This window comes from Ammospiza nelsoni, chromosome 9 (assembly GCF_027579445.1).
Source record: "Ammospiza nelsoni isolate bAmmNel1 chromosome 9, bAmmNel1.pri, whole genome shotgun sequence".
NCBI lineage: Eukaryota > Metazoa > Chordata > Aves > Passeriformes > Passerellidae > Ammospiza > Ammospiza nelsoni.
The window spans coordinates 28794735-28820401 of NC_080641.1; the positions used below are offsets into that span (position 1 = coordinate 28794735).

Sequence of the window (25667 nt, forward strand, 5' to 3'; positions counted from 1 at the left end):
GCTCCTCTGCAGCTTGTCCTGGGAGTGGGGAGCAGAGCAGCTCCTGCCTGAACAGGATGGAGCAGTGAGGACAGGACTGCCACAAAGGCACTCAAGGTGTTGTCCATGTTTGAGGTGCAGCTGCTGCAATCCTGCCCAGCAACTGGGCTGGCCACTGCAGTTTGGGATGGTCCAGGCTGTGTAATAACACATGACAACATCCTGCTGCCATAAACCTGTGTCATCCCAGTGTGTCCAATGGACTTGTGGTAGCTCATGGCTGTTTGGAACGGATTATTGGAGGTATTTGCTGGGCTGGGGTGAAACCTTTCAAGTGTTTCCAAGTGTTGCTGCAGATACAGCAGTGTAGGAAGGTGGGGTGAAGGGTTAGGTCAGGCAGGTACTTGGGTTTGGGCCTCCCATGTGGAGGAGCATTCCTGGTTTGGGAAGACTGGAGACACTGTTTCATTCTTGAGCAGGTATTTAATGCATGTTAGGATTAGGCAAGTGTCTTTTGCTTCCAGGTGCTGAGGTGTTAAGAGGGAGAAGTGTGTGGGTGAGTGTAAATCAGCTCTGTGCAGGGAGAGCTGCCTGTTTATACCAGGGGATTTAGGCTTCCAGATATTTAATTTCTGGTAACTGTACTTCAGCTCGTTGAAACATTTCAGTTTTGAAAAGCCTCTTGTGGATAATGAGCCTACAGGGAGGCTCTGCTCCCAGGGAGCCTCAGACTAGGGAGCAGGGGTGGATGTGGGCTTCATGTTAGCTGTACAATTAATGAGCAAGTAGGTAGCCTGCATTTGCAAGAAAAATCTGGGAGAGAGGGGAATAGAACAAAGTGAGAGAGAGTTTTTGATGCCTCCCTTGAAACCAAGATCAAGCACAGCTCACCTCAGTTTAAAATGTCCCATGTGATTTGTCACGGGGTGAGGGACCACAGAGGGTGAGGCTGGGGGATGTAGGAGATGGTTCTGCTTTGGGGTCTGCCTGGAGAAGACTCTGGAAAGGCTCTGCCAGCTCCAGTAGGAACCTTTCATGATCCTCCCAAAGCTGTCCCAGCAAAGGAGGAGAAGTTTGGTATGACCCACTCCTTGTGCCGTGGTTCAGAGGGCTCATGCTGGAGGGTGCAAACCAGGATGAGAAATGTCCCTGCTGGGGACCTGGGTTCACAGTTTGATTATGTCACAGGGTCCAGCCCTCTCCTCCTTCCTGCCCATGTTCTAGGACACAAGGGTCCTACTGGGGCTGGCAGAGTTATTCTAGAGCTGGCTGTGGGGCACAAGCCTTCTCCAGGCAGACCTCAAAGCAGAACCATTTCCTACATCCCAGTGGGTGTCACCAATGGGTAAATGGGCAGGAGAAAGGACCACTGGTAAATGGACACGAGGGGGAATGGCAGGAAGCCTCACACCACAGAGCTGTGTGGTGACCCTCTCTGATGAGCCACAGAGACCAAGCTCCTGCTGAAAGACGTTAGTCACAATCTGCCTGGCCTCTGATCCCCACTCACACCTTCTTGACCCTGTTAATTATTACAAGGGAAACGATGAAGGCCAACGTGCATTTAAGTCCATCGAGAGGGAGCAAACCATCAGTTTGCTCAGAGCCATGAGCCAGCCCAGCACAAGCACCACAGAGCTGCTTGGGCTGCCAGGGGGCACGGCAGCAGCCGCCTTCTCAGTGGCAGACATCGTCGTGGTGGTTCTGTACTTCGTCTTTATCCTCGCTGTGGGGATATGGGTGAGTCCCTGAGGGGCCTGCTTTGGGTCTGCCTGAGCCAGGGAGGCTTTGATGCTCCCTGCATTCCTCCTGGGCACAAAGGGGTTTGTCTGCAAATGGCATCCTCTGCACAAATTATCCCAGGGCCTATGGAGCAAATCTGGGGGTGACAGGAATCCCTCTGTGGGTCTTCACTTCCACCCCATGTGGGGACAACTGTGGGATCACTCCCTGGTGGTTGTTCTGAGAATGATGCTCAGCTCCTGTGCTGCAGAGCAGTCTCACATCTGGGTGTGGACAGGCAGGAGGCAAAAGAAAAGCCAAGGTTGTGCTGGAGAAGACTAAAATGGGACCTTAAAAACTTTGGAAAGATTGTTCCTAATGATTTGCTCATGTTGTTTGGTGAAGGCCTCTGTCACAGACACCTACTGTGTTCTGCTTGGCTGAACTGTTTTGTCTTTCCCAGTTGGTACATGCCGGGAGAAGTCATTAAACAGGTTCTTTCCACAGCACAACTGTCAGAAGCCTGCACAAAAAGGGGCAGAAGCAGTGTGTGAAGCCTGGCATACCTAACAGATCCATAAAACTATTCTGGAGCTGGTGCTGAGGCCAGGCACTTAGGATTCTCCTGGCTTGGTCTGACTCAAGGAGGGTGTATAGAGGAAAACACTTATTCCTGTTCTTTTTCCTGTGCTTCCAGTCATCGGTACGTGCGAGCCGGGGCACTGTTGGAGGATATTTTCTGGCTGGAAGATCCATGTCTTGGTGGCCTGTGAGTGAAATGCTTCCCTCTGTTTCTCATGGCTTTAAAGCAACTCCAGGTGTGAGAGCAGGTCTGGTGAGGGGACCCCGCTTTTACATATTCTGATTGTAGTCTTGAGATGAAGGGGACAGGTGAAGGATCCATAAGGAATCATCCCACCCATCTTTGCCAGTGGGCTGCAGCATGGAGCTGCCAGGCCTAAGGGGTAGCTCAGCACCTTCAGGGTTTTCCAACTCTCAGTCTCTCTGCTTAAAGTCAGCAATAAAAATGTTCCCACTGATGAAAGCTGGGGAATGCTGGCTGCCTACCTGGGTTGGAAACTTCTTGGCTTGAACTCTCCATTGGTGCTCCCAAGTCAAAAGAGCATTAGGTAATCTAGGAATGTGTTATCTAGTAAAGAGCATTTAAGCACTAAATCAAAAATAATCCCTAATCCCAGGACTTTGAGCTCTTGCTATTTAGAGCTGAGTTGAGTTTATTGACTAACGATGTACAGGATATAAACTTCAAACCACTGAAGTATAAATCTTCACTGTGAAGGAAAAAATAATCTATTGAAGGCGCCTTTTCTTGGGAGTGAAAGGTACATATAAAGATAATTTAGAGTTGGAAAGAAATAAAAATGCCACAGGAATAAAGATTCTTCTCAGCCAATGCCAGACTCTAGAACCATATATCTCTCCAGTGAGTCGTGGGTAACGGAATGCACTTCCCAACCAAAACAGGTTTTTTCTTTTTTTCCTTTGGCTGTGCATTGCCCATAAATTCACTAGGCTGGATTTTCAGCCTCTTCCACCAGAGACACATACACCTCTCTAAAATCTGTCATTTCTTAAATGTTCTTTAAACTTCTGCTTCAGCCAAGTGACATTTAATGCAAAAGCTTAGCTTGATGGTTTTCTCTAATTAGGAGGGGGAAAATTAAAAGATACTAAAGTTGATTTTTTTTCCTCAATCTTGTTCTTTTAAACAAGATATCTGGGGTTTTTTTCTATTAAAAAAATCTCCCAAACAAATCCCAAAACATTGTCACTGCTTTTGGCTCCAACCACAGGTGGCTGAAGAGGGTGTTTGGTACATGTCAGCTCTTCTGAACTCTTTTAAGTTTAGAACAACCTCTAATGCTGTTCACTTCTCAGATTTGTTTGTGAGAGCTGATTCCACCTCTGCAGCTCTCCTGCAGGCTCAGCTCCTTGTGGCCTTCACCTTGAGTTACATGACTGGCTTATCTGCATTTTATTATTGTTTTTATCAGAGTGACAGGTTTCAGCTGTGCATTACCTGTGGAGGCAGAGCAAGGGTCAGCAGGGTCAGAGATGGCACCTTACTGGCTGTCTAACCAGGGAATGGAGAAATCCACCACGTTCCATGGACACTGAGGCATCTGTGGTGTCACCAGGCTCCCTTCCCTCTGCTGTGCCCCTGTAGCGGGTGTGCTTCTCAGAACCACCGGCAAAGTGAGCCCTGATTCTGAGATTAAGCTTTGCACTGGAGTGGGGGCAGTGGAAGGGAGCAGGGGTGTGCTTTACCATGTAAAAATGTAGGTGAGGTGAGGAGCGGTGAAGGAAAACCCAACTCTGCGTCAGCACCCAGCTGCCTAACCACAAGGAGATGAGATCCCAGGGAAAGAGACTTTATGGGTGGGGGGAATGCTTAGGTTGATAGAGAAGTGCCTCCAGGTGAGTGTCTCAGCTGCATCCCTGTGCCCTGTGTTCCAGATTGGAGCCTCCCTGATGTCGACGGACGTGGGCAGCGGTTCCTTCATCGGCCTGGCGGGCACGGCGGCGGCCGGGGGCATCGCTGTCGGGGGCTTCGAGTGGAACGTGAGTGTGAGCTCTGTTCCCAAATAAGATGTCACTGTTCACACAGGGACTGGGGGTTTCCCTCCAAAATCAGGTGTTTAACAGCATCAGCAGCAACAAGTGTTCAACTCTCAGGAGAGAAGCCGGCAGACATTCCGACAGCCTCGTAAACATGAGATCTTTATTTTACTTTAAGTGGAATTCACTGGGATTATTAGCTCTTTGGCCTTCCCAGTGGTGCACAGCCTTATTTTTAAGCTGTAGTCCGCACTTGTGAAGATTAAAATAAAAGATAATGGATGCTGGAAAGGTATTTGGATAATCACAGGATTCTGGGTGCAAGGAGCTGGAAAAAAAATCAAAAAGATGCAGCATGTGCTCCTCTATTCACTGTAAATCCATGAAAATCAGCAGCACTCTCTTCACCTGGCAGTTGCCAAAACGTGGCACATCTGGGGTGAACATCTGGATGTGAAGGCAGGACTCATTGTGCCCTGTTGAAGTGGCCTGGAAAATTGCCACTGACAGCACACAAGAGCATGAAAACCAGGCCCTTGGTGTGTGGTGCTAATGAAATTTCTCAGCTGATGAGGAGTGAGATTAGTGCTAGAAGCATCTCACAAGAAGCATCACTCACCTAACTCTGAATCTCTTGCCTACCTCAGCAGAGAGTGTTAGTAGTGCCAAGCACAAGGCAGGGCCCACCAAAAGCTCTCTCCTGGGGTATGTATTCACTGCAATGTTTTTATCTGGACCATTAAAGTCACCCTTAAATCCTTTGTGAAGAAAACAGAGACTGTATTCAGCTTGGTGCATGTAGGACATAATATTGTTGTTCTCAAAGGAAATCTATTCAAGTCACTTTAGAGGCTCATGAAGACAAGATTGTGTTTCAGGGCAAATCTAACTTCATGAGTTCAGATTAATTTATTTCAGATTTGGAAGAGAACTTACACATGCCATTACTCTCTCCCTGTGCCATGGGAGATAATTCAGCTGGAGGGATCATAGGAGCATCTTTCACCACAGCCAGTCTCTGCCACTGCAGGAGCCATGGCTGCTCCCAATCAGTCACAATCTTTGCTCACAGGGATTGTTATAAACAAAAATTCAGTTGATTTTTTTCTGTGAGAAAAAAAGTTACTACTACTGCTGGGCTGCTGCCTGTGTTATGGTAATTACGGGTCGCTGTCGTTAATGGTTGTTTTTGTATTAGTAAAAGCCCTGGCTGGGGCGAGGTAATGGCCCTTCTCTGAGACAGTGAAGGGTGGGGACCTTCCCAAACAGTGAGGAGAAGAGACCTAGAGGGGAGGGCTTATGCAAAGTGACTCCAAGACCAGCATTCTTTATGGGACCCCCGACTCCAAACCCATGGAAAAAACCCCAAAAACAACGAGCCAAATAAGAGTTGAGAGACTGGAGTGATGTCTGGATGTGAAGAGCGGAGCACTAGGCCTGCAGAGATGCTGGAAAGCTTCATTGTTCCTCACCCTGTCTTCGAGAGCTCCCGGGCCAGGTCTGGCAGGAAGCGAGAGCCAGACTGAAGCAGGAACAACTAGAAGGGATCACCATGCCCTAAAGGCTCCCATGAGGACTGGATCCCCCAGCTCTGGCCCTGGTGGACAGAGCTGCGCATATCCTCCTCCTCTGAGTCGCCCTGGGAGACACGATGGGGACTGCAGCCCCGCCGAGCCGCCCAATCCTGAGCTGATCACTTTCAAAAAAGGCATTAAAAAGGAGAAGAAGTCTCCTGGCCCTGTTTATTTCAGGGATCAGGGTTTTTTTCTGAGAAATTAAATAACTGATCAAGATAAATGTAAGGATGAAAGAAAATGGCTGGAGACCATCAGGAGGTGGGGTTTGATGATCCAATGGCTTTCATTGACCTTTAAGTTCTCCTGTTCGGGCTTTTGCTGGAAAATGGAGAAGGAATACATGAGGAATGCCTTTACATGTTCCAAAAGACTTCACCTGTGGCAAAGCAACTAAAGTGGCTCTTTATCTACCAGTGACAGAAGCACATCTGCACCAGCCTGCAAGGAGAACATCCCAGCAGAATCTTGCTGTTGCTTATTTTTATGCTCCGCAGGGACAGTCTGTTGCCTCAGCCTCATCACTTGCTAATCGAGCAACAAACAGATGCTCCCATCCTGCTCTGAATCACTTAACTCTTCACTGCCACAGCATCAGTGGTTTTAAAGGCCACCAGATACACCACCACCTTTCAGAGAACCAGAGCAACAGAATACACCACCTTGCTCAAAATACCAGGGGATGGAAGAGACACGCGTGACAGAGAGAAATACAGGCCTAAGGCGGGGATCTTCAAAAGCTTTTAGCTGAATTGTAATAATTCCTCCAGCTGCTGGCTTATCTTCTGAGCAGGGAGAACAACTCAGTCTGCTTCTCAAATGTGGTATTTTTGGGGTCCCCCATCATGGGGAGGAAAGATGAATTTGACTCCATGTTCTTAGAAGGCTAATTTATTATGATATGATATGATATGATATGATATGATATGATATGATATGATATGATATGATATGATGATATGATATACTAAATTATACTAAAGAATAGATAAAGGATATATACAGAAGGCTAGAAGATAATAATGAAAAACTCATGACTCTCTCCTCAGAGTCTGCCACAACTTGACAGTGATTGGTCATTAAGTTAAAACAATTCACATGAAACCAATGTGGTTGGTAAACAACGTCCAAACCACATTCCAAAGCAGTAAAACACAGGAGACGCAATCAGATAATGATTGTTTTCATTTTTCCCTGAGGCTTCTCAGCTTCCCAGGAGAAGAAATCCTGGCGAAGGGATTTTTCAGAAAATGTGACGGTGACCCTCAAACACATCACATGGCACTGTACCTTTCTGATTTCTTAGGACAGCTACTGCCAGAACAGGGGGAAAAGCTGTTCCCATGTGTTGAGTCCTGTGCCTTTATTCTCTGTCTCTTTCACAGGCCATCTGGCCACTGCTGGCTCTGGGCTGGATCTTCGTGCCAGTTTACATTGCAGCAGGAGTTGTCACCCTGCCTGAGTACCTGAAGAAGAGGTTTGGAGGGCAGAGGCTGCAAATCTACACATCTGTGCTGTCCCTGCTTCTCTACATATTCACCAGGATATCCGTACGTATCCATCTGAACCCCTCCTCATGTCTAGGGCAGGGAGAGGGCATCCTGGTACAGGGCAGGGCTGCTCAGAGAGAGCTCCTTGAAAGGACCAGCCCTGCTCCCAGGAGCAGCTGCCGTGTGTTAGTGTGCTGCTCTTGCCTCTCTATTGATCATGGAGACCTTTCCTGAGAGAGAGACAGAGCCCTCATTAAACAGCAATGCACAGTGAGAACTTTACAGGGATGTGCAACTAATTACTAAACAGTGTAAGTACCGTGGGCTGTCTGCCTGCTTTTCCTCTTCTATCACATCAAACCTTAGGCTTCAGAGATAGAGAAAGGGCTGCATTACCCCATGTGAAAATCTGGCTGGCTGCATCTTGTAGAGATGAAATCCTCTTAAATTATCATAAACCTGCTGTTGTTCTTGTAGTTGAGTTTTCAGCATCAGGTATTTTATGGTTGTTCCTCTCTCTTTCTCACTTGTGTTGCACAAAAAGGGTACAGTGAAAGGGAGGTAGGGTCTGGCTTAAGACAAAATGCAGCATCTTTTCTGAATTGCTTGTAGCATTGTACCTTGCTGATAACCAAATCCCAGTGCACTGGGTATATTGTGTATTTCCCCCTTTTAAATGCCATTCACAAAGAAACAGAACTTATGCTCAGATATTTACTAAGAACTACCTGTGCCCTTGGAGGGAGAGGAGTGTGTCTGAGAGTCCATTATAGGGACTGAAGATGTCAGTCCTTTTGTCTCCAGCTGATTATCCCAAGGTCAGTACAAGCCAGTTTTCACTAGACCCTTCTGAAATATTCAGATGTCAAATTGCCTTGGGAGACACTGACTGGAAATAAAACACTCATGTGGCTTCAAGGTCCTTCTCCCAGGCTCATTATGTCTCTGCTCCTGGGAGGGGCATTGAGAGGAGCTCCAGGCTGAGACTGTGAGATAGAATTCCCCCTCTAATGGGCAGCTCTTGGTCATGTCACCCACTGCTGCCACCAGTGCCTCCAGCTTTGCTCTGTGGGACTGAAGCACAGCCCTGGGTGACAGAGTGAGCAAGGTCCTGCAAAACGGCACTTAAATCCTCTTTAACTGTGAGGGATAAATAGCAACTCTCTCCTGCAGCAGCCCAGAGTGAGCACAGCCACAGAGACAAGGTATGAAACAGAGCTGTCTTTCAGAGTGACCTTCAGCAGAGCAGCATTTGCCAGTGCTTTTCAGAGCAGGACCCTGGCCCCCATCAGCGCTGTTTCATCCCAGTGGTTTCTCCTCTGTGCAGCCAATTCACGCGTGACTGACGGATGTGGCTGGGGCACTTTATGGCCATGACAGGTGCTTTCTATTAAGCACAGCTATTGTTTGTGGAGAGCTCATTTAGCGGCTGGCTGGACAGCAGGCACTTGGTTACAAGAAGGATTTTTCTCCCTGTGCTTTCTGCCCAAGCGTAGGTCAACAACCAGGGTACTGCAGAGTCTTCTTGGCTTGCAAAGAAAACAGAGATCTCAATAATTGTTGTCAGAGGGCTTATCCTGCATGGCTACAGAGGTGGTTGTGTTTCCTGCTGGGAAGCCAAACCCCAGAAGGGGCAGGGATTCCTGTGGAGTGCTGGCTGTGCCTGTCATGTCTCAGGCCCACAGAGGTCAGGGCTCTTTGCTTTTAAGGTGCTCATTTCAGATACAGCAAATGGAATTCTTGCCCCATCCCTTCTGTATCCCCTGGCAAAGGTCTTCACCTGTATCTCACCCCATACCAGACTCACAGGTGTCCTCCTACCTTGCTTTCCCAACATAAACATCTCCCATATCACCTCCTGCAATTTGGAATGATGTTATCTGTGTAATTCCAGGTTTTATCCGGTTTCTGGTGTCACTCTGCCAGAAGATCCAAACAAAACACAACTGATGGGAATTTCTGTATTTCTAGTGAGGTCCTTAGCAGGTATAACCTGTTTTTCTGGAATCACTCTAATGTGCTGAACTGCATGAACAGAAAAACCACCTGTTGACCTTCTCAGATAAACCAATACAATACAATACAAGGTATCAGTGACTCTTTAGGAGTCTTTCAAGAGGGAGTGTCTGTGGACTATGAGGCCACCCAGAGGCGGCCCTGGGAAGAATAAGGTCTCTGCTATCTCCCCCTCCTTCCCTCCTGTGTCTGCCTGTGGATACATGGGCTCTGATATCCAGGGATGTGTTCTCAGTCACCAAAAGAAGTGACAGCTTACACCAGTCCTCTGTGCAGGCCAGGATTCTATGCTCAAGATGATCTTTATTCTGATTTCTTTTTAGTCCCTTGGCATAGCACCTTCATTTTCACTGATTCTATGCTCAAGATGATCTTTATTCTGATTTCTTTTTAGTCCCTTGGCGTAGCACCTTCATTTTCACCCTGCTGCTCTCCCAAATCCTGAAAACTCTGACCTGGAGGAAAGTTTTTCCTCAGAGTAAAACAAGGTTCAGAGCCAAGAGTCCCAACAGCTCCTCTCCTCCCCTTCCAGCTCACCTTGATGGTGTCCTCCCCTGTCAGTGCTTCCAGCCGCAGAGGGCTGCAGGCTGCTTTATTAGATTTCCCTTGCACGAAGCACTGCTAACGCCAGACTGCCCTTGGTTTTTTTATTCCAGACAGACATTTTTGCTGGAGCATTGTTCATCCAAACTGCTTTGGGATGGAACCTCTACTTGTCTACTGTGGTCCTGCTAGCAGTGACTGCTGTCTACACCATAGCTGGTAAATAGCTGGTTTTAAAGGACACATTATAAACTGGAACCTAGGATATAAGTTTCCCATTTCCTGCAGAGGGGAAAGAGTGTTCAGGTTCTGGGCTGAGGGGGAGATTGCCCCAGTTGCTGGTAGTACCTGCCTGGTCACTCCCAGCTGTTGGAGACCTTTGACTCTTCCCCTCTTCCCTCTTGGTCCATGGGAAAGTGGTACCATCGCTGTTTCCTCCCCATGGGAAAGGGGGACCATCACTGTTTTTAGAGGATTTTCTAACACTGCACAAGGCTCTGGGCTCTCTCTGTGCAGGAAGTTACCACTGCCCATATTTGCTATTTTGTTCCCTTTCTGCAAAATTACCAACTTTAGCTGTTAAGATGCTGAGCTGCCTCTGAGTTCTCTCATGAACATGGAAAACCTTCCACACTGTTCCTCATGGGAGGGCTTGTGACAGCTGTGGGCTCCAGAGGACCAGCTCAGTGCCAGCTTCTCCCAGTGGGTCTGTCCTGCAATCCCAGGGCTGGGGCTAAAGAAAGCTTTTTTCCAGGTGAGGTGCCTGTTTCCCTGTACATGGTGACATACTGACTGCTGTCTCTGCTTCTCCTGGCAGGGGGTTTGACTGCTGTGATTTACACAGACGTGCTGCAGACCCTGATCATGGTGCTGGGAGCTTTGGTCCTCATGTTCATAGGTAAGGGGAACCTGCAGTGACACTTTAGTGGTCCCAAGGCCACTAGACCTTAGCAGGTGCCTTGCCCTTTCATGTGTGGTGCAGAAATGAGTTTGAACCACTGACAGAAGTGGTGCCAGCACAAGTCTCATTCTCCAAGCCATCATACTGTCTTCATCCTTTGCACTAACTGTATGGAGGTGAGGCTCTGGATATCTTCACCTCACTGGAGCTGCCAAGGAACTCTGGAACATCACATTCTCAGAGCCAAATTTAGCTCTCATTAGGCCCATGTCAATTCAGAGTAACCCTGCTGACTTCCACTGTTGACTTTGGGAGTTCATATGGGGGCAACTGAGAGCTGTAAAAAAATAAAGAGCAACAAGGAAATGACACCATCAGTCTTTGTTTTAAGCCTTCTTGGCAAACAGAAATATCTAAACTAGGTATATCTTTTTTTCATGTTATACTTTCCTGCTCTAGCTTTTAGAGGGTGTATAAGAAAAATCTAGATGCTGATGACATTGCAGGGATTAGGATCATGGAGGTTTTCCTGCATTGATCCTCTTCCAGAATGTATTGTTTAAACCACAAGGACTCTGGGCAAAATCCAGCTGACTTCTGTAGAGACTTTGACTGCAAAAAGCAAGGGTGGAATGAAAAGTAAAGGAGATAAGAGGAAGATAAAAGAAAAGTAATCACGAGACTCAGATTAGATAATAACTTTGCATGATGCAACAGCCCTTAAATCACTCCACTTTCTTTACAGGATTTGAAAAAGTCGGCTGGTATGAAGGACTTAAGGAGAAATACAGTGCAGCAATACCAAAGATCACGGTCCCAAACACAGACTGTCACCTCCCACGTGCAGATGCCTTTCATTTGTTCAGGGATCCCATCACAGGAGACATTCCCTGGCCTGGCCTTGTATTTGGCCTCACAGTGGTGGCTCTTTGGTGCTGGTGCACTGACCAGGTAAATAAAACCTTTCCCTCGGCAGACAAACCACCACAGTGTTATTTTCAGTCCACTCCTCAGTCTGTGGATCTGTAAGCTGAAAAATCACTGTGCCTCAGTGTGCAGGAGTTGCTACTTTTTTTACTGGTCTAGACCAGAATGTCTCACTCCTTCCACCTTCTCAGCAAGCTGCTAATTTTATGCACTTCTTAGTGCAGTGAGAACAGGTTGTTTTCATCCATCTTTATCCCACTGTGGGCTGGTGAGTACTGGGAGTCTTCATGCAGTTATCATGACAAGGATATAAAAATGTGAATCTGGAGCTGGCTGTGCTGTGACCTTGAGCAGACCTCCAGACAATATTCCTTCATTCATATTCCCAGATGTCTCATGTCCCCTGTTCCTTTTCAAGCTACAAACAAGGAAAGCTGAGTGTGTTTCTCGAGACACTGAGCTTCTGTACTTTCAGACGGGACAATTATGAAACCCCACCACTGAGCTTTTACCAAAACACCCACAGCCTGCTTCATCCCCTGTCTCTTGCTGCCACACAGCTGCTGTCTCCAGCCCTCAAGGTGGCTTCATTTCAGTCAAGGGTGAAATTATTCCTGTAAAGGAAATTTCCACGCTGCCCTCTCCTGCAGCCTGTGGACTGAGCTCAGTGGTGGCAGCAGGCTGCAGCCAGTGAGGTGGGAAAGTTGTCCTTGGCATGCAAAACACCCTGGGATCCTGTGGGCTGAAAGTCATCCCTGAGAAGGAGAGACAGAGAGAATGCTGTGCTGCTCTCTCATTCTCTGCTCCCTTTCTGCACTGGTTGCAGGTGATGGTCCAGAGGTCTCTCTCTGCCAAGAACCTCTCCCATGCCAAAGGTGGATCGGTGTTTGCAGGATATCTGAAACTCTTCCCCGTGTTTTTCCTGGTCATGCCAGGAATGATCAGCAGAGCTCTTTTTCCAGGTAAGCCTTCCCATCTTCCTTGACACGGGGCTCCATCCTGCTGTGACCACTAATCCCATACGGGGTCTGCCTTTTACAGCACTTTTACATCTCAGAAACTGCTGTCCTGCAGGCATGTTCATAGAGATTCCTGTTGCACCATGGTGTTCCCAAGCCCTCCCTCCACCTCCAGTTCTCCCACAGTGGCAGAAATCACCAAGAATAGCCATACTTTGCCATAACTCCATGCTGTGGGCATTGCATTCATCTGTCTATCTGGAGGGAGTCAGTGAAATTAAATTCATGGAGCACTGAGGTTGTCCTTCAGATCCTATGGATTACATCCATTTGGTATCTTGGAGAGTTTTAGCAACCTCCCACACAAACTCATTTAAGTCCTGGTGGATTAGGCTAAACAAGCCTCCCTTATATCCCAAGGAGCTCTCATTGCTGGTTTCCCCAGAGCCTTCCCCTTTCCAGGAAGAATAACTTGGTTAGAAGGATCACTCCCAGAGGAAAGAGCCTATTTCCCAGATTTCCTAAACAGGAGTAAGTGAGCCTCCAGCATCCCTGGGAACCCAGCTGACAGGTTCATGGAAACAGTCCAGCTCCCACAAGTGACAAATCATCAAGGATTACAGTTATGCAACACCCAGGAGAGATTCAGCTGTATCCTGAACAGAATTTCAAAATGTCATCTCAAAGTTTCACCTCTATTATATGATATAAAGCATTTTCCAGCTCCACTCTTTGTAGCTGTATTCCACCTCTGAATTTATATGAAACTGCACAAGGATTGAAGGATTTGTTGCCTTGATCTGAACAACCTATGGCTTGGTGGGGTTTGCACTGACTCCCTGTTGTTTCCCTGTGTTCCCCAGATGAAGTGGCCTGCGTGGACCCAGAGGTCTGCAAAAGGATCTGTGGAGCTGCTGTGGGTTGTTCCAACATTGCCTACCCCAAACTGGTCATTGAGCTCATGCCTGATGGTGAGGAACACCCTTGTGGGGCTGGGCTTGGGCCAGGCTCTGCACAGGGCAGGGGGATCAGGCCGCCCTTACCCATCCTAGGGATGTGGAAATCTTAGCAGACAGCAGGATGGAAAAACAGTGCTTGGAGGCCCAGCCCTGAATCCCCTTCTGTGTTTATCTCCCGCAGGGCTCCGTGGTTTGATGATTGCAGTGATGATGGCAGCCCTGATGAGCTCCCTCACCTCCGTTTTCAACAGCAGCAGCACCCTCTTCGTGCTGGACATCTGGCAGCGGGTCCGCAAGCAGGCCTCCGAGCAGGAGCTGATGATTGTGGGCAGGTCTTTGCATTTATTTATGTCTCGTTCCTCTCATCATCTGTTCTGAGAGCAGCTTTTGCATCCTCCAGGCTGGAATCACTGAGAAAAATCTGGTGCCTGCAATACAGAGCAGGAGGACAGCGTGGGAAAGAGTGTTGTGATTTCCAGCTTCATCTTGGATAGGCCTGGTCAAGGAGAAACTCTGAGTGTTCCACTGAGCTAAGCAGATAATTGCCTCTCTTCTCTCTAAACTTATTATAAAAACTGCTTTAAACGTAACTTTTAGAAAAGCCAAAAGTGCTCGAGTCATTGTCACCAGAGGTCTATAAAAATGTTATTTTTGCATCAGACAGGAGTGATATGTTGCAATTACATTTTTTTTTTTAATTTTATTTTTTCTTCAGGGGCAAGTGCAGAGCTGAGCTTCCTAGCTTTCTGTCTCTGTGATAAGTTGTAGTGTCCTTTGCAGATGAGCTTTGGTGCTGGGTTCCATCAGGGGCATATAAAGTTCTCCTCCAGACAGGGGAATTTAGGCTGCATTCAGTGTGGAGGTTTTGCTCTCCAGTGATGAGCATTAAGGTCTAAACTGTGCTGAGGCATGGCTGAAGGCTGCAGGCAAACTCACACTTCACCATGGCAGAGTGGGCAGAGGACCCTCTTGCTCAGCACTCTGGACAAACCTCTGGGCCACACAGTGCAAAGGCAGAGGCAGGTTTCAATATTCACCCGAGACCCCAAACACAATTTTAATAAGTAGCAAACGAGTTGGAATTTGGTAAAGGCAAGAGACTGAGCACATTACCTGCTTGGAATGGTGGCAGAAAGATTGTTTCCACAAGCCACCACTCCCTCTTTCTGTCATGTCCAAGAGCAAGGTCATTGAAGACCATGTCACACCAGGCTCACATTGGGAGAACAATTTTCTCTTTTCCTGTGTACACAAGGAAAAATTCTCCAGAGCGATCTGTGGATTTTTTCTTAGAAAATTCCAAGAGCAACGGGGAGTGTGTTTTGCTGCAAATTCATCTACAGATTCAATTCAATTTTATCCTTCTCTTTCAGAGTCTTCACCCTCATCCTCGTGGTCATCAGCATTCTCTGGATCCCAATGGTTCAGTCAGCCAACAGTGGGAAGCTCTTTGACTACATTCAGTCCATAGGCAGCTTTCTGAGCCCACCAATTGCAGCCCTCTTCATCCTGGCTATCTTCTGCAAGAGGGTTAATGAGCCTGTAAGTGAAGTGCTAACAACCAATTGATGCGTGTGTTTAATCTGATAAAATAAATAGATATCTCTTCCCTCAGTACTTAGCCTTTGAGGCTGTCCAGCTCACGGGTGACAATGGGACAGCCTTTCCTGGCATGCATTAGTGGATCTTAGCCCAGGCTCTGGTGGCTGTGGGTTTGCTTCTAAGTCACTGCAAGTGGTACTTTTTGGCAGTCCCATTTGAAAGCATGAAAGGGAAGTTGTTCTGCCATTTAGGGATGATGTGTCAAAGGCTCATTGGAGGGGTGTTGTTAGGAGGAGATTCTTGCATTGTTTGTGCTCTGTGTGCTCCATGCTCAAGGGCAATGAGAGAAAATGAGGGTTTTTACCAGAAAAAATTCTGCTTTGATGCACCTCAGTGTGGATTTCCATCAGGCATAAAAACTCTTGGGAAAGAGGGAGAGGAGAGGGAAAACTACAACCAGAGGTAACTTGCAGTGACCTTTTCTCTGTGCTTGCCTTTCCTCAGGGTGCTTTCTGGGGCCTCATGGCTGGCTTTGTTGTTGGCGTGATTCGGATGATCCTGGAGTTCAGTTACAGTGCCCCGTCCTGTGGGGAGGAGGACAGGAGGCCAGCTGTGCTCAAGGACGTGCACTACCTCTACTTTGCCCTCATCCTCTTTGGCCTCACCTCCATTGTCATCCTCCTGGTCAGCTTTTGCACCCCAGCCATCCCTGAAGAAAAGGTAAGTGACTGCAGTGACACCAGAGCCCCTGTTTGGACACCCAAATTCCCTGGGATCTGCCCTTCCCTGCTCCTGCAGGGGCCAGGAAATGGTGTGGAATGCATGTGCTGCCAAGAAGCCCTTGCTGCTCAGCTCTCCCTGCTCCCCAGATCACAGAGTGTTAATGCTGCTGAGCTCTGAGTGCTTCAAATTGAGTGTGAGCTCCCATGCTGTGCCCAGAGTTGGGCAGACACCACAGCCCATCATAACTGCTACAGAAAGAAAAGAAGGGGAAGGAGATGAAATCACATTACAGAGCGCTGCTGAGGAGGAATTAAATATATCTAATTGTAGCATCTAGCCTGCTTCAGCAGAGCCAGCATCAATCTTGCAGGCAAACAAGATTAATATCTTTTGCAACATGGGCATTTAGGAAAATAACATTTTGTCCCAATGTGATCTCAATTAAATTTAATAACTTTGAGGGAAGCACAACTTTCTTTTACTTAGCACATTAAAATGGTGCAGAGTTGGGAGGTTTTATATTATAAAACCTTCAAGCAACTCTTCCCAGTCCCAAGTTTTAAAGCAGCTGCCAATATAACAAATCCACCACCTACCTCTCAGCAAAGGTTACTGGATAGATTAAAAAGACCTATTTTTTCCTGCCTAACTGCATGAGAGAGAAAATGCTGTGATGGCATCAATCTGTTGCTTCCTCATAACTTGTAAAGCATTAACCAGCTCCATGGATGTTTGATGGAATGTTATAGGTGTCAGAGAGACCCCGCTCCTGAAGATTACATGAAAGCAGGTGCTCAGATAGGGGAGAGGAGGGGGGAGAGAGGCTGGCTTTGTGTCTGCTTGGAGATAAACTCCCAGCTTTTATTAGCTATCAGAGGATCCACATGGGAGAGAGAAATACTGGCAAGGAGGCACCATTAGTTCTGCTGCTTACGTTGTTCATGACTGCTCAGGGGTGGCCAGATGGTTGCCAGCAATTAATTACTGTGGTTTAATGAGTTCCCACTTATCATCTGACCTGTGATAGCTAAACATGTGCAGAGCTCCCTGCCCACAGCAACAGCAAGATAAGATGCATTAACACAGCGCTGGTGAACAGGGAGCATCAAACCAGCAGTTCAGGAGATGGAGAAACTGGCCCCAGCACCTCCAGGCTTTTTAGTCTGACCTCAGGGGTATGGAAACATTTCAAAAATCTTCTAGGAGGGGCAGTTCAGCATGGACCCCACTATAAAAGAATTAGAGAAAGAGAAGGTACAATCTTAGATTCCCCAGGGGAGATTTTCAGTGGTATTTCTACTGAAATATGTGAGTTTATAGGTGCTGGATGTAAGTGACCTTATTTAACACATCCTTCAAAGAGCCAGGGGGATGGTCAGGGAGGGCAGGATTCTGTCTGAAGCAGCTGTGTGCAGTTATCCCAGAGGAGCAAAGGATGAGACGTGGCCAGGGAGGGAGGAGAGCTTGCTGAAGGGCAGCACTGGCCAGGAACTAACATCAGCTGGGCTTTTTGGGGTAAATTATCTCAGTAGAGATGCTCAGGAAAACTTTTTGGTATGCCATGGACCCCACATAGTGCTGAGCTCAGTGCTTGACCCCTGTGTAAGAGATTCTGCTGTAGAAAATGAATAAAATTAATTATACAGGCTGTGGCAGTGAAAGGCTGGACACAGAGACCCAGATCAATCATCTGGTATTTGTGATGGCCATCCCATGTGCCCCCTGCCCCTCAGTGTCTTCCCACCACAAGGAAAATGGGATGGACTGCCAGGAAATTTGTGCCACTAAGCAGTAGCTCAATCCCTCTTTCCGCAGCTCAGTAGGAATGGGAGAAAATAGAGATGTCCCCATTTCTATTTGTCTGATTCCACTGAGTTTCTACTTCAACAGGAAAGGCCTGCCCTGGTTCCTCAGAGAACAGCTAAAGGAAGGCATGGGGTTTAACTCAAGTAGGAGACAACACTGCTGGGTTTCTGCCTGTCTGGCAGGGATCTGAGTGGGCAGCACTGAGACCAAAATTTTTCATTTTCCTGGGTCAGATTCACGCCAGGTTTTGCCCTAGACATGAACAGAGGTGTGGGTTTGGACCATCAGTGCTGGTGACATGGTTTCTCATGGTTTGCCCCCTCATCTCCAGAGTCTGTGGCTGTGCTGTGCTGGATCAGGGACAGAAGTGTTTGGAGAAGGAAGGGCAGGAGGTGGAGATCAGGGTGGATGTGCCAGCTCTGACTGTCTGGGTAGAAATTGGCACCTGGCCTTTGTGTTTGGTCATTATTGACTTGGCAATGTGCAAAGCTGTGGTGAAGAGCCTGAGTGTCCCTGTGGCAGTGCTGGGAGGGGATGCTGTGCTGGCTGTCCTGCACAAGGACCTCTGGAGCTTCCTGGTCCATCAATTCCCTTCCTGAGCCTCGGGTGTTTCTTCCTAAGGCTCACATGGGGCTGGTTCTGCTCATCCTTAACTGCAGTGCTCGGGGATGGGATGATGAAAGGCATGGTACAAGAGCCAGGAATTGTGTCATTTGTTTTGTCAAAAAGAGTAGAAAAACAAGGCAGCAAAGACAAAGCTGAGGAAATACAGTGATAGATCATACCTCAGCAGATGTAAATCACCACAGCTCCATTGCCTTCAAAGACCAGGAACAGCTGTTGAGCACAGTTATGTCACTTTGCACCAGCTGAGGATCTACACTGGACAACTTTAAATATTGAATCTCAATGCTTTTGAGGTAGTAAATGGGCAAAAGGAGAAAAGAGATTTGTATCTGATGTTAGAGTGGTACAGCTAATGTTCCTGGCTTTAAATGAATTACAATCTGAGAACTGCAAGCTGTAGCATTTTCTCCTGCTGTTTTGGACACTCTCCCATCCCTGTGGTGATTGATGCTGTGCTGGAAAACAAGTATGCAAGGAATTTGTTTGGTATGCTCCAGAGTTCATATGTCTTCATTGTAGGTAGTCCATATTGTGTCACGCCGTCCTTGAAAACCCTGCAAAAGAGCTTACAATTAAATTTGAGACTGTGAAGCTGAAACACAACTGTCAGGTGCCAGATGGCATTTTGGAACAGAAGGATTTATTCTAGTTTACAAACAACAAAAGGAAAACTTTGCTGAGTTCTTGCAAACTCCCTTGCCCAAGGAGACTGTGAGGGAGAAAAGGGAGGGGAGCAGCCCACAAAGCACTGAGTGAGAGCTGCACCAGCTCCCCAGGGCTCAGGGCTCACCCAGACAGGCTGAGGGATTGGCAATTCCACATGCTCTGGGATTGGGATGCTCTCCCTGTGTCCTGAGGCATGGCTCCAGTGGCTCCTCTTGGTGCACAGCTTAGGGGGAGCCCCAAGGAGGAGCACCAAGGCCCCTGGGCTGGTCTGAGCCCGCCCTGAGAGCCCTGAGGTGCTGCAGCTGGAGCTCCCCAGCATCACTTGGTGGCACTGAGAGCCCTGAGAGCTCTGAGAGCCCTGAGGTGCTGCAGCTGGAGCTCCCCAGCATCACTTGGTGGCACTGAGAGCCCTGAGAGCTCTGAGAGCCCTGAGGTGCTGCAGCTGGAGCTCCCCAGCATCACTTGGTGGCACTGAGAGCCCTGAGAGCTCTGAGAGCCCTGAGGTGCTGCAGCTGGAGCTCCCCAGCATCACTTGGTGGCACTGAGAGCCCTGAGAGCTCTGAGAGCCCTGAGGTGCTGCAGCTGGAGCTCCCCAGCATCCCTTGGTGGCACTGAGAGCTCTGTGGGTGCTGCAGATGGAGCTCGCCAGCATCCCTTGGTGGCACTGAGAGCCAAAAACTCTATAGGTGCTGACAGGAGCAAACCAAGGGAGGGCACAGGGCTCCCCCAGCAGTGCCCAGGGTGGCTCTGCAGATGGGGGCAGAGCCACAGGGCTCCCCAGCACCCAGCACAAGGCTCCCTCCTGCTCCCCTGCCCTTGGACAGGGTGGGCTCAGGCAGCATTTCCAAGGTCCCAGCTGACACAGCTCCCTGTAGGTAATTCAGAGTGAAGCATTTTCCTGCTTTCTCCAGGCACTGCCAGCACCTGCCTCCCCTCCCCATCCCTTGGGAGCCCCATGGAGGCCTCCATGGCCCCACAGAGCTGCTGCTGTGCCCCACAGCAGTGGCAAAGAGCAGAGAGGGGATCTGAGGAGTGCATTCAGGGGGATGGAATGATGAAACCCACCCCAGCTCGCAGTTGCAGGGTGCTGTGGTGTCACCAGGAGCTCTCTGGGGTGGTAGTTTGTTTTACTGGCCATGGCAGAGGCACTAGCTCCTGGGTGGGTCAGTGGGGTGATGCCATGAGGTTTCCTGTGTCTGTGCTGCTTTCCATTGGGAATTGCATCCCTCTGGTAAAGTCCAAGCCCCAGGTATACCCCAGCCCTTCACCCCAGCCCTTGAAGATTTTGCTGCAATGTGGAGAGACAGTGGTTCAGTGACACATGAGAAAAGGAGAGAAAAGGAAAAAAAGTTTTGGAAATCCTTTAGAACCCTAAAACTTTACTATGTTCCTGTGACATTTCCTAAATGATTAAAAAAAAAAAAAAAAAAAAAGCATCCCTGAGAAAGATGAGGATCATCAAATCAAAGCAATTTAGCACTTCATGACAAGAAAGATTAGCCCTGCCCAATGCTCATCTTGGTTGAAAATGATTTAAATAAAGCTATAAATCTTCTGGAAATTATGCAACATTCTGTGTCAGCTGGAAGCTCCTGCCTGGCTTGGTGTGTGCAAAATTCAGACATTGAGCTCACGTTACCTTGTAAGTGACCCATTGGGGAGGTTCATTTCCATGCACAGGCTGAGCAGGGGGGCAGCTGCTCCTGGGGCCTGTGTGTGGCTGTGCCTGCCCTGCTGCCACCACTGCAGCTCTGCCCTGTCCCCCTGTGCCCCTCTGCCTTTGGGAGGGGTGGATGGGCCTGTCCCTGCTGCTGGCCTGCCCAGGACAGGGGTCAGAGGAGCCACAGAGATCCTGGGCATGCCCAGCTCAGCATCAGGCCTGGCTTAACCCCAAATCTCTGAGCCCTGGGCTGTGGGACACCCCCAGAGCTGCCAAAGGGCCACTGAGGTTTGCAAGTTCGATGTCTCCTGAGCACTCCCTGTGTTCCAGGGAGATTTCCAGGCTTGCTCTGGGATAAGAGATTCAGAACTTGGGGATTTGTAAAGCAGACTGATCATCCTCTGTGGCTTTCTGTATTGGCCCATCAGAGAAATCTGGAATTTTTAAAAAATCTTCTGAGGGCACAACAGCTGCCTGGGACTGACTGTATCCAGAGAGGGTGTCTTGGCTTCTTTTTTGATTTATTTTTATTTATTTGACTTTATTCCCCTTCCCTGTTGGAGGGCTGCCATTCTGGATGCAGACCATCATTGCTTCACACCAATCACATGGGCCTTGCAAATAGGAACCTGCTTCTCCAATGTCTGATAAGGGTTAATCCTCAGAGACAGGGATGGAACAAGTTCTTCTAAAAAATGGAAGGAGAGAAACGAGATTATTTCACATTTTTTCTCAGCTTTTCAACTCCAGCTGGATGATGCCAACCTTCTTACCCAGGGAAGGAAAGGAGGGAATGTGGGAGATCACCCCAAAGAGGCCCCAGCACCACCTTGGGCCTGTGTCCCCCAAGGAGGGAGACGTCTGGGTGGCCACACTGGGACAGACAGGCAGTGAGCACTTTCTCTCTGTTCCCCTTTGCAGCTGGATGGCCTCATGTGGTGGACCAAGCACAAAAAAGCACCTGCCATAATCCCAGAAAAGAGTGAAGCAGCACAGCCTGACCCAGAACAGAATGCGGAGGACCTGGTGGAAACTGCATCCTCAGAGGAGGCAGGTAGGGCTCTGTCTGTGCACAGACACACTCAGGTGCCTGGGAGTGCACAGCCAGGATCCCACAAATATCCCCAAGTTCCTCCTGGTCCATTCTCTGGAGCTGGGGCTTGCATTTGCAGTTTTAAGGATGTGACAAATGAAGGTGTTGTGGCTCTTGGTCCTCCCAACACACCTCGATGTCACATCCCTCTGAATGGCTCAGAAGAGCTGAGATCCCTGAAAAAAAGAGCACCAAAATAGCAGCACAGTCTGAGGGATCAGGAGACCCTGGGAGCAGACAGGGGCACTTTGTGGATGCCCTAGAATGAACCCACAGGCCTCACTTTGCTCATTTCCATGATGCCAACAGGATCTTTGCGTCTTCCCTTAGGATGCAAGCCATGGTTAAAACTCAGACATTAAACAGCTCTGTGTCCTACCAGAGGTATTTAATAGGAAGGAAAGCAGAGCAAAGTGAAATTAAAGAGTTGTCAGGGGACAGAACAGTAGCAGGAGATGCTGCATAGGCTAGTTATTTTCAGAGTGGACAGAGTTTTGTTTTGCAAATCTATTAAAAATGCGGCTTTCTAATTTTGAGCTTAACTTTTGAAGGTGACAGAGCAGGAACCTCAGAATAAAGACACAAACAAGATTTCCTCACTTCTTCCATTTGCTGGTCAGTCAAGGACACTGGAACCAATCACAGCCAAGCTAAACAAAAGTGAACATCTAAACAAATCCCTTGTTTTTTTCTTCCCCAATAGAGTAAATTTGGGTTTAAGTTGAATGCAGTTATTCAGCATTACTTCTTATTTCTTATCAATTCCTAGTTCACTTTACTAGCTCAGGTTTTTATAAACAAATACCTTGGTATTTTGGTAATTAGCAGAGAAGAAGAAGGAAATGTGAAACACAGCAGTTGACAGTTTAATGAGGTTTTTTTTTTCCTGGGTAACACCTTTTTTCAAGGCCCTATAACATCCTGTATTTCAAAAAAGGTTATATTTGGAAAGAACAGCGAGTGAAATACACACAGAGGACTGACAATTAAAACACACACTTCACCTGGCATGCCATGTGTAATAAACAAGCTGGGATATCTCTAAATGGACCATCATGCTGTCAGGAATTTTTAAAAGCAGAATCTGGGGTGGGGAGGAGGGGGAAGAGGTTTGTTAATTAACTAATGAGTGAGTGGTGCAATCAACTCACTGCAATCAGGCTGTGCTGTACATGGTCTAGGGAGAAATTTTCCTTTTTCCTTTTCCTTTTCCTTTTCCTTTTCCTTTTCCTTTTCCTTTTCCTTTTCCTTTTCCTTTTCCTTTTCCTTTTCCTTTTCCTTTTCCTTTTCCTTTTCCTTTTTTTCTTTTTCCCCTTTTTTCCTTTTCCTTGTTTTCCTTGTTTTCCTTGTTTTCCTTTTTTCCTTTTTTCCTTTTCCCCCTTTTTTTCCTTTTCCTTTTCCCTTTTCCTTTTTTTCTTTTTTCCTTTTCCTTCTCCTTCCCCTTTTTCCCCATTTTTTCTTTTTTTCCTTTTCCTTTTCCTTTTTTCTTTTCTTTTTTCCTTCTCCTTTTTTCCTTTTTTCCTTTTTCCCCTTTTTTCTTTTTTCCCCTATTTTCCTTTTCCTTTCCTTTTTCCTTTTCCTTTTCCTTTCCTTTTTCCTTTTCCTTTTCCTTTTCCTTTTCCTTTTCCTTTTCCTTTTCCTTTTCCTTTTCCTTTTCCTTTTCCTTTTCCTTTTCCTTTTCCTTTTTTCTTTTTTCCTTTTCCTTCTCCTTTTTTTTTCTTTTTCCCCTTTTTTTCCTTTTCCCCCTTTTTTTCTTTTTCCCTTTTATTTTTTCTTTTCTTTTTTCCTTTTCCCTTTCCTTCTCCTCTTTTTCCTTTTTTTCCTTTTCCCCCTTTTTTCCTTTTCCTTTTCCTTTTCCTTTTCCTTTTCCTTTTCCTTTTCCTTTTCCTTTTCCTTTTCCTTTTCCTTTTCCTTTTCCTTTTCCTTTTCCTTCTCCTTCTCCTTCTCCTTCTTCGTTTTTTCCTCGTTTTCCTTTTTTACCTTTTTTCCTTTTCCCCTTTTCCCATTTCCTTTTCCCTTCTTTCCATCACCTTGCATCTCCCATGCAAGGTCCCTCTCAAGCCCCACTCCAGTCTGGCCAGTGCACCTCCAAAAACTGGGAGAAGGGAGGGAAGAGTCCCAGCAGATTCCAACAGCCAGGTTTTGTCTCTCTCTTGCAGCAGCCAAACGTCCCTGGTGGAAGGTGGTGTACATGTGGTTCTGTGGTCTGCCCACCAACCCCACGCCCACGCTGTCCCCGGAGGAGAGAGCAGCCCTGGAGCACAGGCTCACCAGCATCGAGGAGAAGCCCCAGTGGAAGATCGTGTGTAACATCAGTGCCATTCTCCTGATGGCCACCAACATCTTCCTCTGGGCATATTTTGGCTGAGCTGGTGTCAGGACTGTGGTGGCTTTGGTTGCTCTCACCTGGGAGCATCAGGTGACAGAGCAGCACAGCCCTTCCCTGGAGGCACCACTTGCTGGGAATGACTGTGGGGCTCAGCTTCTCCATGAGGGGTGACCAAAACTCAGCAGTGGTCACATCTGGGATGCAGGGGATGTGTGGGATAGCATGTGGGACAAGTCAGGAGCACATTTCATGGGTAAGTTTATTTGAATTCACTACTACTTTGAAGCACTGAAGTGAAACAAAAGGGAAAAGAATAATTGAGGAGGGGAAGTCTGAGAGGTTTGATTGAAATAAAGCAAAGTTGTCTCAAAACATCTTGACCTTTGCTTGTGTTTTCTAGGAAAACAATGTAATTAGCAAAAAAAAAAAAAAAAAATTAAAACCAAATCAATCAAAAAATGGAAGTCCAGCTGAACAGGAGCTCTGTGCAGGCTGGTTGTGGCAGCAGGGGATGAGTTGTGGTGTCCTAACAAGAACACATTGCTCTCAGGCTGTAACCAATATCCAAGTGCATTGGCAGCAGATGTTATTAATGATGCCAATACATATTTTCTTATTAATCTTCCATACTAGGCTTGTGTCTGTCTGCAAATGATTATCATTCATTTTCCTGACAAATCTATCAAGATCATTTATTCCTGTTCGGCAAAGGATCTTCTTTTAAACAAAGATTAATAACATTGCATTTTATCTGGCTGGCTGAGCCAAAGGAAATGAAATTAACAATGAGCCCTACAAACATGTCATCACTTTAATTTACCAGAAAATATTTTAAAATGTTATTTAAAAGAATATACGCTGTGGTGGGCACAGTTTATTACAAAGGAAAGGAATCAAACCACAGGCATTTCAGCAGGGTGGATGGTAAGCAAACAGGGCACTGTGAATTCTCTGGTTCCTCACACTGGAGCTCTGGGACAAGGAGGGAGAGGCATCCACAGCATCTTTGGCATGCACAGATGGGCACCTGTCCATGGGAATTGCAGCTGGAGGTCTCTGTTCCTCAGTTAAAGTTGGTCCTAACCAGGATCCCAGCTCTCCTGGGATCTCCTGGGATTCCTGCAGGGAGCACAGGAGGGAACTCCACCAGGGGAAAGCTGGTGGGGATCTCAGGGAGAGGAGGGCACAGGTGGGCTGAGTGCCAGCACCCCTCTGTCCTTCTGCTCCCCAGGAGGAAAAGAAACAAACTCACTAAATTTACATGGTTTAGTTTCCTTTCTTCTGCACTCTTATCCAAATTTCCCTTCCCACCTTTTGAGTAAAATAACAAAATAAAAATAATAAAAACATAATAATAATAATAATAATAATAATAATAATAGTAATAATAATAATAATAATAGTAATAATAATAATAATAATAATAATAATAATAATAATAATAATAATAATAATAATAATAATAATAATATCAACAATAAATATACCTATTGGAAAGAACCCATCAGAATTCCGTTCCTACTGTTACGGGTCCAAAATCCTTCCAGGGGAGCAGGGAGTCCTACAGACAT

At 47.2% G+C, this 25667-nt stretch overlaps 1 protein-coding gene across 1 annotated transcript; it reads left to right on the plus strand.

The window, feature by feature from the left end:
- Nucleotides 1-1572: 1572 nt before the first annotated feature.
- On the plus strand, nucleotides 1573-24135 carry SLC5A9 (solute carrier family 5 member 9). The gene is made up of 14 exons (XM_059478130.1): nucleotides 1573-1719; nucleotides 2399-2470; nucleotides 4180-4284; nucleotides 7241-7405; nucleotides 10018-10123; nucleotides 10722-10802; nucleotides 11551-11756; nucleotides 12559-12694; nucleotides 13555-13662; nucleotides 13832-13982; nucleotides 15024-15192; nucleotides 15697-15912; nucleotides 21596-21728; nucleotides 23927-24135. The coding sequence occupies exons 1-14, from the start codon at nucleotides 1588-1590 to the stop codon at nucleotides 24133-24135; spliced, it is 1989 nt and encodes a 662-aa protein (XP_059334113.1). The 5' UTR covers nucleotides 1573-1587.
- The last annotated feature ends 1532 nt before the right edge of the window (nucleotides 24136-25667 follow it).

Excerpts from the sequence above, each read along its gene's own strand:
- SLC5A9 (XM_059478130.1), top strand. The coding sequence starts at position 1,588 with ATGAGCCAGCCCAGCACAAGCACCACAGAGCTGCTTGGGCTGCCAGGG. Across the intron at positions 7,406-10,017 it reads ACATATTCACCAGGATATCC|ACAGACATTTTTGCTGGAGC; the intron begins GTACGTATCCAT and ends TTTTTATTCCAG. Across the intron at positions 10,124-10,721 it reads TGCTGTCTACACCATAGCTG|GGGGTTTGACTGCTGTGATT; the intron begins GTAAATAGCTGG and ends TTCTCCTGGCAG.